This window comes from Halyomorpha halys, unplaced genomic scaffold, assembly GCF_000696795.3.
Source record: "Halyomorpha halys isolate HHAL.00 unplaced genomic scaffold, Hhal_1.1 Scaffold343.1, whole genome shotgun sequence".
Classification (NCBI taxonomy): Eukaryota; Metazoa; Arthropoda; class Insecta; order Hemiptera; family Pentatomidae; genus Halyomorpha; species Halyomorpha halys.
Genome location: NW_027109758.1, coordinates 174,827 through 188,219, shown reverse-complemented (window position 1 = coordinate 188,219; position 13,393 = coordinate 174,827). Strand labels below are relative to the sequence as shown.

At 30.1% G+C, this 13,393-nt stretch overlaps 1 protein-coding gene across 1 annotated transcript in view; it reads right to left on the bottom strand.

Annotated features, from left to right (window-relative positions):
• The window catches only part of LOC106681521 (DNA damage-regulated autophagy modulator protein 2), a 16,978-nt gene extending 14,129 nt beyond the window's left edge, over window positions 1–2,849 (bottom strand). Inside the window, exon 1 of the mRNA XM_014421868.2 lies at window positions 2,725–2,849. Within this exon, the coding sequence (XP_014277354.1) occupies window positions 2,725–2,792 (68 nt within the window). The 5' untranslated portion in view covers window positions 2,793–2,849. The remainder of the gene's footprint in view (window positions 1–2,724) is intronic.
• Window positions 2,850–13,393: the final 10,544 nt, after the last annotated feature.

Genomic DNA, 13,393 nt, shown 5'->3' with positions numbered 1-13,393 from the left:
TAAATGATATCTGGAACTCTCAGGCCAGATACTGTGAGGGCAGCTAAATGATATCTGGAACTCTCAGGCCAGATATTGTGAGGGCAGCTAAATAATATCTGGACCTCTCAGGCCAGATGTTGCCTATAACGCTAAAAGAAAAAGAAACTCAATATGATTGTGACTTGCACCATTAAAGCAAAAATTAAAAAAAGCACCACCCACAAAAAATCCAGTAATGGATGTAACCACTTATTCCTTTGTGGCTACGAAATTAGTAAATATAAAACACGAGATTAAAATCACAACTCCTAAAGAGTATTTTTAGCAGAGTGCATTAACATTTGTTGTAATAACAGCATCACTTATCATTTTAATGATAACGCACGGTTGTACGGTCAAAGAACAATAATAATATTTACTTGTACCTTAGAGAACATGACAATATCTAGAGTTAGTTATGGTATCAAGTTTACTAGGAAATTCCTCATGGATCGTGGAGGACCTTGGCACACAATTACTAATCTTTCTATTAGTTACAGGGTATTTAATATTTCATTTGACACATGCCATCCGAATTTCAATTCTTTTTCTGAAGAACATGTACAGTCACAAAATATTGTTTCGTATCATATCAAAAATTAATTAATTTTTTATACATATTTTATTTTTAAGACACAGGAATTTTTATTTGTAAGAAATACAAAGTTGAGAATGGAGTTTAAATACCATTTAATCATAGCCCTTGGCCTTTTATTTACTTTCATTTCCAGAAATAGTTTTCCAAGAACTTTGGAGAATTTGGTCTTGACAAAAAATTTTCTGGGTCGTTATGATGTTTATTTTTTTTCGTTATGATTTATTTCCGTATATTCTAGTGCCAAGTGTTATTAAAAAGTATTAGAAATTTCAAAATGGATATGGATAGTTTTGGATTCCAACATCTCAAATCATGTCTTTTTAAAATAAATTTAATTAACATCGAAATAATTTTAATATTAAAATTGTTTTTTAAAAAAAATTGTCTATTAATTATTTCCTGTCATAAGACAAGCATATTAATTAAATATTGCTTAGATATAATTAATTTTATACTATAGTAACTGTGATAGTTAATTCATTTTTATTTTTCAATTAAATTTCGTTATTTAATATTTAGCTGAATAAAAGGTTTTATTTTATTTTATTTATTTTCATCTTATTTCTTTTTATTTTCATCACGATGGATGTCGTCATCGAGTTGGCTACTAAGATAACAGATATTAAACACAATTATTTGATTGGATAAAAAGATTCAAAACAACTGATTTTTTAAATTAAAATATATATATTTGGAACCATCATGTTGTGTTCCTATAACGTGAGGAAACATAACTTTGTACGCTGACCTACAACATACAACTAACCACGAAAACAAAATTGACAAAGGTCAAAGAATCTTGACAGTTTTCCTTCACTTAACCCAGATTTTCACAAGGAATAAATGCTGAATTATATTGTTCTCTCTCACGCCTGTTACATTTGTTTAAATTCTAAAGAATTATTACATTAAATAGTAGACGTTATTAAATACGGTATTTGTCCCTTTTTCATTAAAGACGTGAGAAAAGGTTCAACGATTCAAATTTGCACTTAATATGATAATAATTGAATAATGATGTTTGTTCAATTATTTTTTTTTGGCTTGGGAATTCAATAGAAATTTTCATTTGAATAAGGTAAATTATAATTTGTTAATTATAATGGTAAATGTATATTAAAAAAAGTTGCGAAGGAAGGTTACAAATTTTATTTTATATAGAATAAAATTTCTTCAAACGTTTTTAAGATATTAAATAATCAATTTCGAAATTACTCTCACCCAGGGGTGGTTACGAAAATTGTCTTTAGTGGGAGCAAAAAAACAAAAAAAGTATTGATAATAAAAGTCAAATGTAGCAATACCCTCAGCAAAATAGTAACGCTATTTTAAAAATTAAAAAAAAAATTAATTTAAATATTTTATATTTGATTAACTTCTACTGTTTTGCAGATAAGGCCAATGTCAGGAGTTTTATGAGGAATTCAATCAATAACAGCCAACGATGTCTGTCAGGGAAAAACTGATTTGAAAATTGGGGATATTGTCCGCTGTGAACTGGAATTCAGGTTTCAAATCCTAAGAGGCCCCAAGTTTTTTTATTATAAAAAAATGCAACCTTACTTGTAAAAGTTTTACAATATATTCCCGATTATGTTTAAGAAAGTTTTGATATTACGCTTGATAAATACATTTTCCAAGTAAATTCTATTCCACATCCATTAAGGTAAGGTAATTTACCTTATCTAATTCAAATTACCATATTGTCAATCATGATCCATAAATATTTTTTTCACATGCTTTAATATTGAAAAATTATGTTCCCTATTTCACTTAAGATACAAATATGGAGGACATAATTTAAAATTATACCAATAATTAAAATTGTCTTATTATCTGTCACCCTCTGGAACCGATGCTTTCACAACGAAAATCAATCCAGAATTTTCAAATAATTTTTTCGCAACTGCCGACATTTATTCATTTATATACGGACAATAATATTTAAGCGATACTGACAACTATTTAAACAGAAATAATGTATACAAACTTGTGCCGTATGACTTGAAACTTACATCACTGTATACGGACTCTTTATGAATATTACTATTATTAAAAGATTATTAACCATTACTTAGAATAATAATATTTAATAATTTACTTACGTGATGAGGAAGCTGCCTGGAAGTGCGAAAAATACGGTGATTGGAAAAAACCTGAGTTTGGACGCCATTGATGTTTGATGAGACGTTCCTAAACCAAAGGCGAGGGCCAACTGAGATCTAGAAAGATTCTCATAATTGTCTGATAAGAAGCACTCAGAGATAACGGCTATCACAGGTGAGTGAATCCCGGGCAAATTGATTCATAACAGCCACTGCCAATTCTGTTATTCACCATTTAACAAATTTAGAAATCTATGAATTAGTTATTAATAAATAATTAAATTAATAATTAATTAATTATTTATTTCTACCTGACTTCTGAATGTTGTCGACCACAGCCTTGCTGAATTTCACAACTGCATTACTTCAACCTTCTTTTAACTTTTATTGAAATTAGTGCCAATACTTTGTAAAGCAACTTACTAATCCTGTAAAAATTTAATTCGAAATAATATTATACAATATTTTATAAGGGTTATATATTTTTTGACAAAGCAATTTTGGGGGGAGGGGAGAAACACCCTTACACCTTTCTACATCTGTTAATTATGAATCGAATAAAGTTTAAGACTACATCTAATTCATTTTCAAATCCAATCCATAGCGTTTGACTATTCGTCTGATTGTAAATAAAATATACTCCATATCTGCAATATTCGAACTAGTTAAGGAACTGGAAATAGTAACGTCGAATACTAAGGAGATGTAATAATTATGAAAACGAGAATTATAATTTGATGGGGTACATTTTACGAACAATTAGACGAATAGTAACTTCATATATCTTATTTATGACTTGGGAGACGTTTGTTCTACATCTTGTCCATTTTCATGCCAAATCTCTTGTGTTAAACTATTCGTTTAATTGTTTATAAAATGTACTCCATCAAATTATAATTCTCGTTTTTATAATTATTACATCTCCGCAGTATTCGACGTTAATATTTCAAGTTCTCTAAATAGTTCGAATATTGTAGATATGGAATATATTTTATTTACAATCAGACGAATTGTCTAACGCAAGGGATTGGTCTTGAACATAGCCAAGATGTTAAGATTGTTTGATTTCCCAGAAATTGCAAAATTGTAACAATGATAGTGAATGAACTTAAAATAAATTGATCGATAAACTAAAGTAAATTAACCGTAATAGATTGATAAATTAGCTGGTGTCTATAGTCTTTCAATTCCTGTTATACCACGATGGTAAGGAACTCGCATAATAATATTTCTATCGCACCAATTGGCTGTGGAATTTCAATGGCAGAAACCACATCGAATCTGTCACAAGGGCCTAATAGGAATTATTAATGTTTTCATTAAAATCTAAAGGCATTCTAACGAGAGTTGCTTTATTAGAAAATATTGTGCACTCTTGAGAGAATTTTTATAATTTCTGATTTGCCTCAATGACAACAGTGCACCCAACTGTATTAGCTACTTTCGATGTTGTATAGTTTTGATACCTCCCCATTAATGAAGTAGCTTTTGATTTGAACTGGGTCTGTATATCCTTTATAGACGTTTACCACAGCCTTGCCAACTTTTTGGTTCATATATAGCCTTTCAGGTATATGTACGATCGGGTGGACTGAATTTAACAGGAAATCGAGAACGGTTAACGGTTTGTACCTGATTAAAGATGCTAGTTCATATAGCCATGCAGCAGTAAGCAGAATTTATTTCAATGTTTAACGTATTGGCTATCCAAAGGAGGTGTTGGGAATGCTCCAGTACGAATTCTGAGTGCAATGTTTATGAACATCTAGAAATGTTTGTTTTGTTTGCAAACCGTAAATTTGCAAACCATAACCAATTTCGCTTCGAATTGCTGATCTCTAGATGTTTAGAAATGTAATTCTATCTGTTCCTCGATGTACAATATGGGACCAACTCAAAGTTTATCTAAAATAAGACCAAGGTCTTATGCCTCTATCTAGGCCTCTCAACGTTGAGCGTAAGGGCTTCTTCCACGAACAATTCTATGTTATCTGCACATCACCGTCAACAACTGTGCATATTATTTCTTCTTAAAAACCTGCTATAAAATCGTATAAGTTGAAAAGAGTTGCCGACTGATGTTATCAATATAATCTAAAAGTAAACTCACAATCCTAATGGTTTGAAGCGTCTTACCTTTGTTTATTTCGGAGTCTCTATAGAATTGATATAGTTGGATTATTTGAAATTTAAGTATAAGAATGAATTTAAGTATAAGAATAAATTTAAGTATAAATAATTTTGAATCGCTGGCGTAGCTTGAGGATTATTTCTAGTAGCAAATGAATAATTAAATCCGAACAGAATACAGTAAAAGCATTCATAGGAACATGATATATTATTTTAAATAATATATATAAACTTATGTAGACAGTTACCTTGTCGGAATATGAATACAAAAGTCACTAAGTTCAATTAAATTACAGATACCTATGAAGGACTGTACGACTTTGGATTTGGGGATGAATTTTTAAAGTGTACTGATCTGATAGAAATTGATGCAAATAGTGTAAGAGCATCCCTGACTGAAATTCAGATTTAGGGAAAAACCATTTGAAGTATTCTGCCTAAATAAATCTATAGAGTCAAAAGGTTTGTTGATCAAGTATAATATATATATTTATTTATTTGCTATTATACTTTTAATGTTATTATTTGATTATAATTTTCAGGCTAGAAAACATATATACCTTTACCAGAATTATAATAGTAACAAAATATGGAATAATTCTTTGAGAACTAATGTTTCTCTTTAATAAATTTACTAGAAAATCGTATAAGATTTCGTATAAAGGTTATATTTCATTAATATAAATGAATTAATTAACCATAAAAATCTTTGCCTTAAAATTATCATATAAAATAATTTCGATGAAAATTGTTGTAAATTTTAGAAAGGAAAACATCAATGCATGATGCATCTAATTCATTTCTTATCGAGAAAAATGTGCCGTGATTGATGGAAAATTAGTGATTGTTGACTTCAAAGGCGTTTAGAGATAAATCCTTAAATTCATTTAAAACCATGTCTTCATGATTCATTCAATTAATTATGTTGTATAGTTATAAATAATAACTAATAATAATCTTAACACTTTCTTGAGACTGGTTAATATTATTTAAATAAATAAATGATTGGAGAAGTTTGTCGGGGGGTGCGGTCAGCAAAGAACAACATAAATAAACAAAACCATATTTGTTTATTTTATGCCCATAAAATAAATAAATATGGTTTTGTTTATTTATGTTGTTCTTTGCTGACCGCACCCGCCGACAAACTTCTCCAATCATTAATTTACGGTCAACTATCTACACCTCATTTTAAATAAATAAAATTTTATCCATTTTACTCTCAAAACATGTTTATTTTATTTATAAGTCTGGCGTTTTGGACATCCTCAGGGACAATCTTAACACAATTTTAGAATTAAATAATTTAAAAAACAACTTCATGAAGGCTATTCTGCGCAGGCCAATTCAATAAATTACCCTAATTAGCCAATTTTCACATTAAAATTATTTATCACAGTAACCTTCATTGTTAAAATTTATCACAACGAATTTGCCGCTACGTCGGACTTATAAATAGAATAAAAATGTTTTGAGACTAAAATTAATTTTTTTTTAGTTAAACTCAAATAAACAAATAAATTATGAAATAAATAATTTTGTGCCAATGAAAGTTACATTAGATCACTGAGTATTTTTATTAAGGAAAAAAAATGTTGGCTATAATGAGTAATTCTTCTCTTATCAGGACAGTCTCTAGGCCTGTAATAAATAATCAAGTTATCGTTGGATATTTTTTCCGTTATGTGACGTGCTGTGGGCTACAGAAAAAAGCACTTCAAATGCTGTGATGATATGAATCCTTAAGTGTTTCTGGGAAATTTCAGCGGTACTTGTCAGGTTTAAAATAGCTCATGACAAACCTAAATATTAACACGTTGGATCTAAATCTTATCTCAAGAAGTAGAAAAAACTTTCCATAAGGAATTTATAGTCGAAAATTTAAATTTAATTAAAAAAACATATAAAGGATTTTGTTATATTTTCTTACTGAGAAAAACAATAATATGGATGTCAAACATTAATTAATTTCTGATTTACCAGTAAAATTGTGCCATAGGTGAGTAAAAACATAAATAGTAAATTCAAAAAGAAATCTGATCGTTAAGAATTATATTTATTAAATATACGAGAGTACAAAAAATCAAATTTTTAGACATTGTCAAAGTTTAAATTTTTTTTTAATTTAAAATTTTTACTTTCCCTATTCTGTATATGAAATATACAGTGAGGGAAAGTATTCCGATTGTGAAAAAATTCAAATTAGATTTTTCGATGAAAATAAAATGTTTTAAGGTCCCATGAGTCCAAATAAAAGTCTCATGAAACGGTTTGTGTACTTGTCCATGTGTATGCAAAGAGCCTAGCTCAAAACGAAAAATAGTATAAAATTGAAATTACATATTTTCCATAAAATCGATTGACCGATTGTAGCATTGATTTTACACATATTTTAAATTTTGTTCAAAAATGGCACTAACGATTTTGATAAAAAACAATATTTCATTGTAAAACTTGATGATCTTTAATATCAGCTAAGTTTAATCCTCACTGAAATAGTTTAATTTAGCTTAAATGCCAAATTTTCAAAAAGTCTTTTTCTCATCACATATTCAGCAATAATAAACAGTGGATAAATACAAAATATTAAAGAATTTGATGAAAAACGAAAGGAGAAAACAGGAAAAATGGAAACTCAGAGTTCGAATTGGAAAAAGCCGAAATCGTAAATTGTCAGGAACCAAGTTTATATTCGTTTATTCAATTTTTCTGATTTTATCGGAAACCGATTGAACAATTTTGATTAAACTCAGTGTGTCTTTGGAAAAGATTGTTTACACTTTCAATGATAAACGCACTAAAATTCGGAGATATTCATGCTAGTTTTATTCAATAGAAATATCAAAAATATTTGTTTATTTTAAACTAATATATTCGGCCTTTGAACCCTTCTTCTAGAAAGTGTCAATGCGAGTATAACTATTAAAAAACCTAAAAGTCAAATTCTCAGATTTATGAATTATCTTTTTGACCGGGAGCAAAATGCAAAATAACGGCTTCCCGAAGGGTAATGTTTAGTGAAGCAGTCTGTCATCTTGTGTCATTTTATCATATATATTATGTCACTGAATAATTTCATGGTGGCATTCTCACATGCGTTGCGTATGTCTGTGGAGCCCATTCATTTCAAGGGCCTCTGAAAAAAGTTAATTTTTTTTCTTAACTAAAACAAAATTAATTTTCGTTTGTGAATTCCGGCGAATTTCTGTGAATTTTTATTTCAGAGTCCAAAATGCTCCAATGACAGCCATCTTTGTGTTTCTTACAATAAATGTGATTTCTTGCGTTTGTAGTGGTTTTCCAGAAATGGTATAATCTAATTTGATAAAATTAAAACCATTTTATTCGGTAATGAACGGCCTAACAATGTTTAAAGGCTAATTACTCAAATAAGGAATCTAATATCCCTTTTATAACTTTTAAAATTTATTTTAATATCCTGACCATTATTTTCAACTTAAGTCAAGTCAACAATTTCAAATAAAGTTTTGGCAAACAAATCAAGATTAGATGTTATTATACTATCTTTAACAGGTAGAAAAATAAAATCATTATATTATGGATGATATTAATTATAAGTACGCTAATAAATATTGGACCACGTATTATAACTAAGTGTAGTATAGTAACTTTTCATTTGATTTTTTCTTTTTTTTTTACTTGCTCCAGCCAAGTCTGACTTACAGTGAAGGAGGTAGTTATCTACAGGTTACAACCCTAATCTAACCATAGTGGGGGTAGTTTTTATTCCGTGAGACCACAACGTAATAAAATTCAATCCCACAGGCCGTATTCGAACCGACACCATTGCAGTAATGCGGCTAAGGCACGCCTTAACTCCCTCGACCACAATTGGCTCTCTCTTCGTCACTCAGATTTAATTTTCACATATCTATGTTATAAATTCATGTGTCAAGATCTTACACAGGATACATGGTCCGATTCGAGAGGGTGATGAATGAAAATTAATGTAAATAGTACATTGATAATAAGTCAATTCACTTGACATTGAATCTATCAATGAAACGAAGGATAAGTTGGTTGAATCATGATTTTGACACAAGATCATTGTGGAGTCGTATCCAAGTGGAAACAGGAAGGGAAGGAGACAAGATATGGAAGCGTGTCTGGGGGCAGTGCTAATTATTCCAATTGTTCAGCACGTGATCCCTATAGCACGTGATCACTACAGCTTTATAGCAGCATTAGCGTACATAATTATACATTACATAAAATATACTTATCCACCATGGTATATTAAATAACAAAATTCCACTTGATGAAAAATATTACTTCCTCTCCACCGAAGGTGGGGGAGCTTTGCATGAATACAGAAAATAACATACCTTCGAATCCAAAATTTTCAATTGCATTTTACATATCAGACATCAATCATTAAGCTTGGCTACGTGTCAGTCTGTCTGTATTCCAATTGTATTTGGGCTTAATAGATCGAACGTTTAGTACGATCTTGAAGAAATTATCATGTGACATTGATGATGAAATTAAGGGACTGTACGGACCGGTATCTATTTGGCACTATAAAATTTTTTTCAGGTTCCGTCATTATTTTCTCTCACGGATGCATTAACGTTTTTGAAGGAGCCAAATTGTTACTTAAACGTACGTATCAAGAACAATAAAGCTTCTCCGTGGATTTTATTCTCAACTGAAAAATCAAATAATATATAATATTAATAATATAATAATTTGATATAAAAATCTCAAAGCCCCTTATCTTATTTTATGCGTTCCCTTGAAATTATGTTCTTTTTTTTTTTTTTTTATCAGGTTCATAAAGTTTTTGAATTTTAGCAACCATAAAAAAAAGGCATGAACCCACCACCCCTGCTCCTGCTCTGCTGAGAATGAATTTTTTCTAACACATTTTTTTTTTGTTTCCTTCCTGAATTCTTCTGATAGTGAGGGAACCAAATGGATTAGGAACGTACTGGCACACAATTAAATAGTTGCTAAAATAAAATTTCAAGGTAGTTGTTTTTATTATAGTTTTAATATCACAAATACTTGCTTTGAAACTTTTCTGCACATAACACTTCAGTTTTATGAAATAAATTGATTGGATTTTTCCTTTGTTTACAATATTATTTTTGCTTGTAATTGATTTTTTGCCGCCCATATCGTGAGAAGTGCAAGTCAATACTAGGTGATAATCCCAATGTCCAATCAATTCTGGTTTGTTTATTATATTTTTTTCTTCTCGATCAGTCATCATCCCATTGTTTGTCGGAGAAAAAACGAGTGGATTGCAAAACCACACCTTAAAAAATATTTGGCAACGAAATATTCTATGTTGACGGTGAATTGCTAATGTCTATTGTAAAGTCAGTAACTTTTCGTAACAAAAAAATTTTTTTTTGTCGTTTAATATAACATTTTTGTTTTTTAATAATAGAATGTTACTTCCAGATTTTCATGCAGTGGTTAGTAATACAGCGTAATCTTTTTTTTTTACTTTATTTAGTTTATCCACAACTGTAAAAGTATTTTTACAACCAGCGAGAGAGAAAAAAAAACAATAAAAAAAAAAGTCATGAAGGAATGAAGGTCCATTGATGCCTCTCCATTAAAATTGAAATTTAAAAATCAATTTAAGAGGTCCCTATTCCAGCTCCTTCGTAAACGTCGTCTCGTATCTGGTAAGTATAGTGTTGATAGTCCTTGAATTAGAGGGTTAGTATTTGTTGGAAGTGCGTCGTGAAACCGTTTATATAATGATTTAATGAGCGTAATCTTAATCTAGTTTTATGAATCTATTAGCATTGTTGCCTCTAAACTTTTTTTATTTAAGAAAAATTTCATCCATATAATATCGCATTATAATATTTTCTGTTTAGAACAGTTAATATCGTTGAGACATTGTTTTTTTTCCTTCGAATTTCACATATTTACTCGTATGAATAATTTCGTTATTAGTATTCCTAATACTGTTTCCAAGACAATATCTTTTCCTCTTCGCTTTTATAATTACATATTTTCTTTCCTTTTTGTAATTAATGTCTTTGTTTAATAACTTAGAAAAAAGTTCCAACAAGGATTTGTAGATATAATAATTCTAATGTGATGACAACTGCATCAAATTAACTGATAACACCTTTTGAACCGAGTTTGTTGTACATGTTTTCTGGTATATTGATATATGAGATTAAAAAGGCCAAGTTATAAGCGTCTGCTAGTAGAGAGAGTGTAGGACCCAGTACACTTCTCAGCGGAACACATTTCATGGTGTACTGAATCCGTGTTTTCTTATCTTTTTCTGAAGTTTCTATTAGATAGACATTAGATAAATAACATTCCAATAGCAGAGCATTGTCCAGAGTTTTATTAAACTAGATAAGTTCTGGATGCCAAGCATTATAGAAACATCCAGAAAGCCAGCCGACCAATGTTTGCCTTCTTCAGTTGCTTTCTCGATTTAATTATTATTATTATTAATTTAAAAAAAAAAGTTCTATGTACCTGCTGAATGGATGGAAAATAGTAATAACTTAATAACAAGGTTTTTATTTACTGATTTTTATAAAATTGTTTTACCGATTTCACACCTTTACCTCATGTTATGCATAACGTATTGAGGCATACTAAAAAATCTGGTGTGGTGCGCGTATCAAATAACTTTTAATCACTAACCTACTTACGTCTCTAAGTGTTGATAGGTTGATGCACTCATGTTAAATTTATCGCAATGTTTGTGATTTTTGAAAAAAAAAAAAAAAAAAAAAAGGTTTAGAAATATAAAGACTAAAGAAACCGACTTTTTTTTTTTTTGCTATTGCTATAAAAATTCATATTTTAAGGTTTCTTGGGTTGGGAATAATGATCATCAATTTTTTTCTTGCCAATTTATGAATGTAATTGGGACAGATCGAGCTATCTCTGGATTTTTTCATCTCATAAAGGAGTTGTCTTTTTATCTTATTATTATTTTGCTATTCTGATCTTGTAAGAGTTGTTTAGCGCCTGAAAATAAAAAACAGTATGGAGCCCTCCACTCCCGCCCTCCATGGTAGCCTTACTTATCTGACTTTTTAAACAGACAATTATAGCGAGTAGGTTGGTCGATGTACGACATGTCACAATCTCACAAGAGGAGATCATAACACAAAAAAGGGCAATCCTTCCTCGCCGGAACCACCCCGCTATGACCCTTTTTTATTTTCAAATCCTCTTTATTTATATATAATTACAATTACAAATATATAATAATACATAGTATATATACAGATTACATACTAACTCGCTAAGACCCCAGAGAGCGACGGTCCTATATCACTTTTGAAATATTAGCTTAAAACGAGCAGAGGAGACGATATGTATACTATTATAGATTACTTAAAAAGTCCAAGTTTGATATAAAGAATAAACATTTCTGAGTGGAAAATAGTAAAAACATTTTTATATAAACAAAATGAAAAGATGATTTCTAACCAAATTTACAAACCATAATCAATGCACCGAGTTAATCTATTTCACAAGGGAAGGAGGTGTAGAAGAGATAACCATTTACCTTATCAATTTTAATTAATATTTTTTGTTGTGACAATACATCTAAAAATAATTTATAAGTGTCCCAGTTCATTTCAATGGGTCCCAGGTGCGGAAAAAAAATTGTTGCTTGTAATTTTAGCCATTTTTTCTATTATTGATTTTTACCTTTACACCAAGGTATATGTATCCTCTATGTACGAGGAGATGTTACATTCCTTATAGAGCCCAAAAAGTTCCCCATTTTTCCTTCTTCGCCAAATACCATTCTCGCATACGGGCCCTAAGATTCTCCCCAGAATTACTCATTCAAACCTGTCTAGCAGGTTAATGCTTTTATTGCTTAGGGTACAAGTTTCTACACCGTATGTTACGACTGGCCTTATCAACGTTTTGTACAGGGTGAACTTGGTGGTACGGCTAACAAGTTTGCTTTTGATTAGCCTTACAACGGAGAAATAAGCTCTATTTCCAGCAGCAATTCTGCTTTTAACTTCTTCTTCTTCATCCTGGTTCTCATTGATAATAGAGCCAAGGCAAGAAAAACTTACCACTTCAAAATTATAGGGGCCCATTACAAGGCGACTCTGCCCCTGGTCTACTTACTCAACAGCATAATCTTGGTTTTTTCCTCATTAATATGCAGGCCCATCCTTTTTGCTTCAACATCCATCGCTTCGGAAGCAGCCCTAAAGCTAATTTGTATAATCAATTACAAAAATCAAGTTATTTTGTAAAAACGTCTACTTTACTGGAAGCGTCATTTAGTTTTTTTTAATATTGTGAATTTTAAAATTTACTTCATACAATTTTTAATATGTTTTTATTATTCTATACAAAACAGTAAATCTATTGGAATTTAATAATCTTTAAATCCTTACAAAGCTTAGGTAAATAACAATAATATAAAAAATAGATAAAATAATTTTATTTCCAGATCCTAGAGACGGATATAGAGAGATTTGGAGTGAACGGCATTAGGCTTGTTCCAATATTTGGAGTGAACGGCTTTAGGCTTGTTCCAATATTTGGA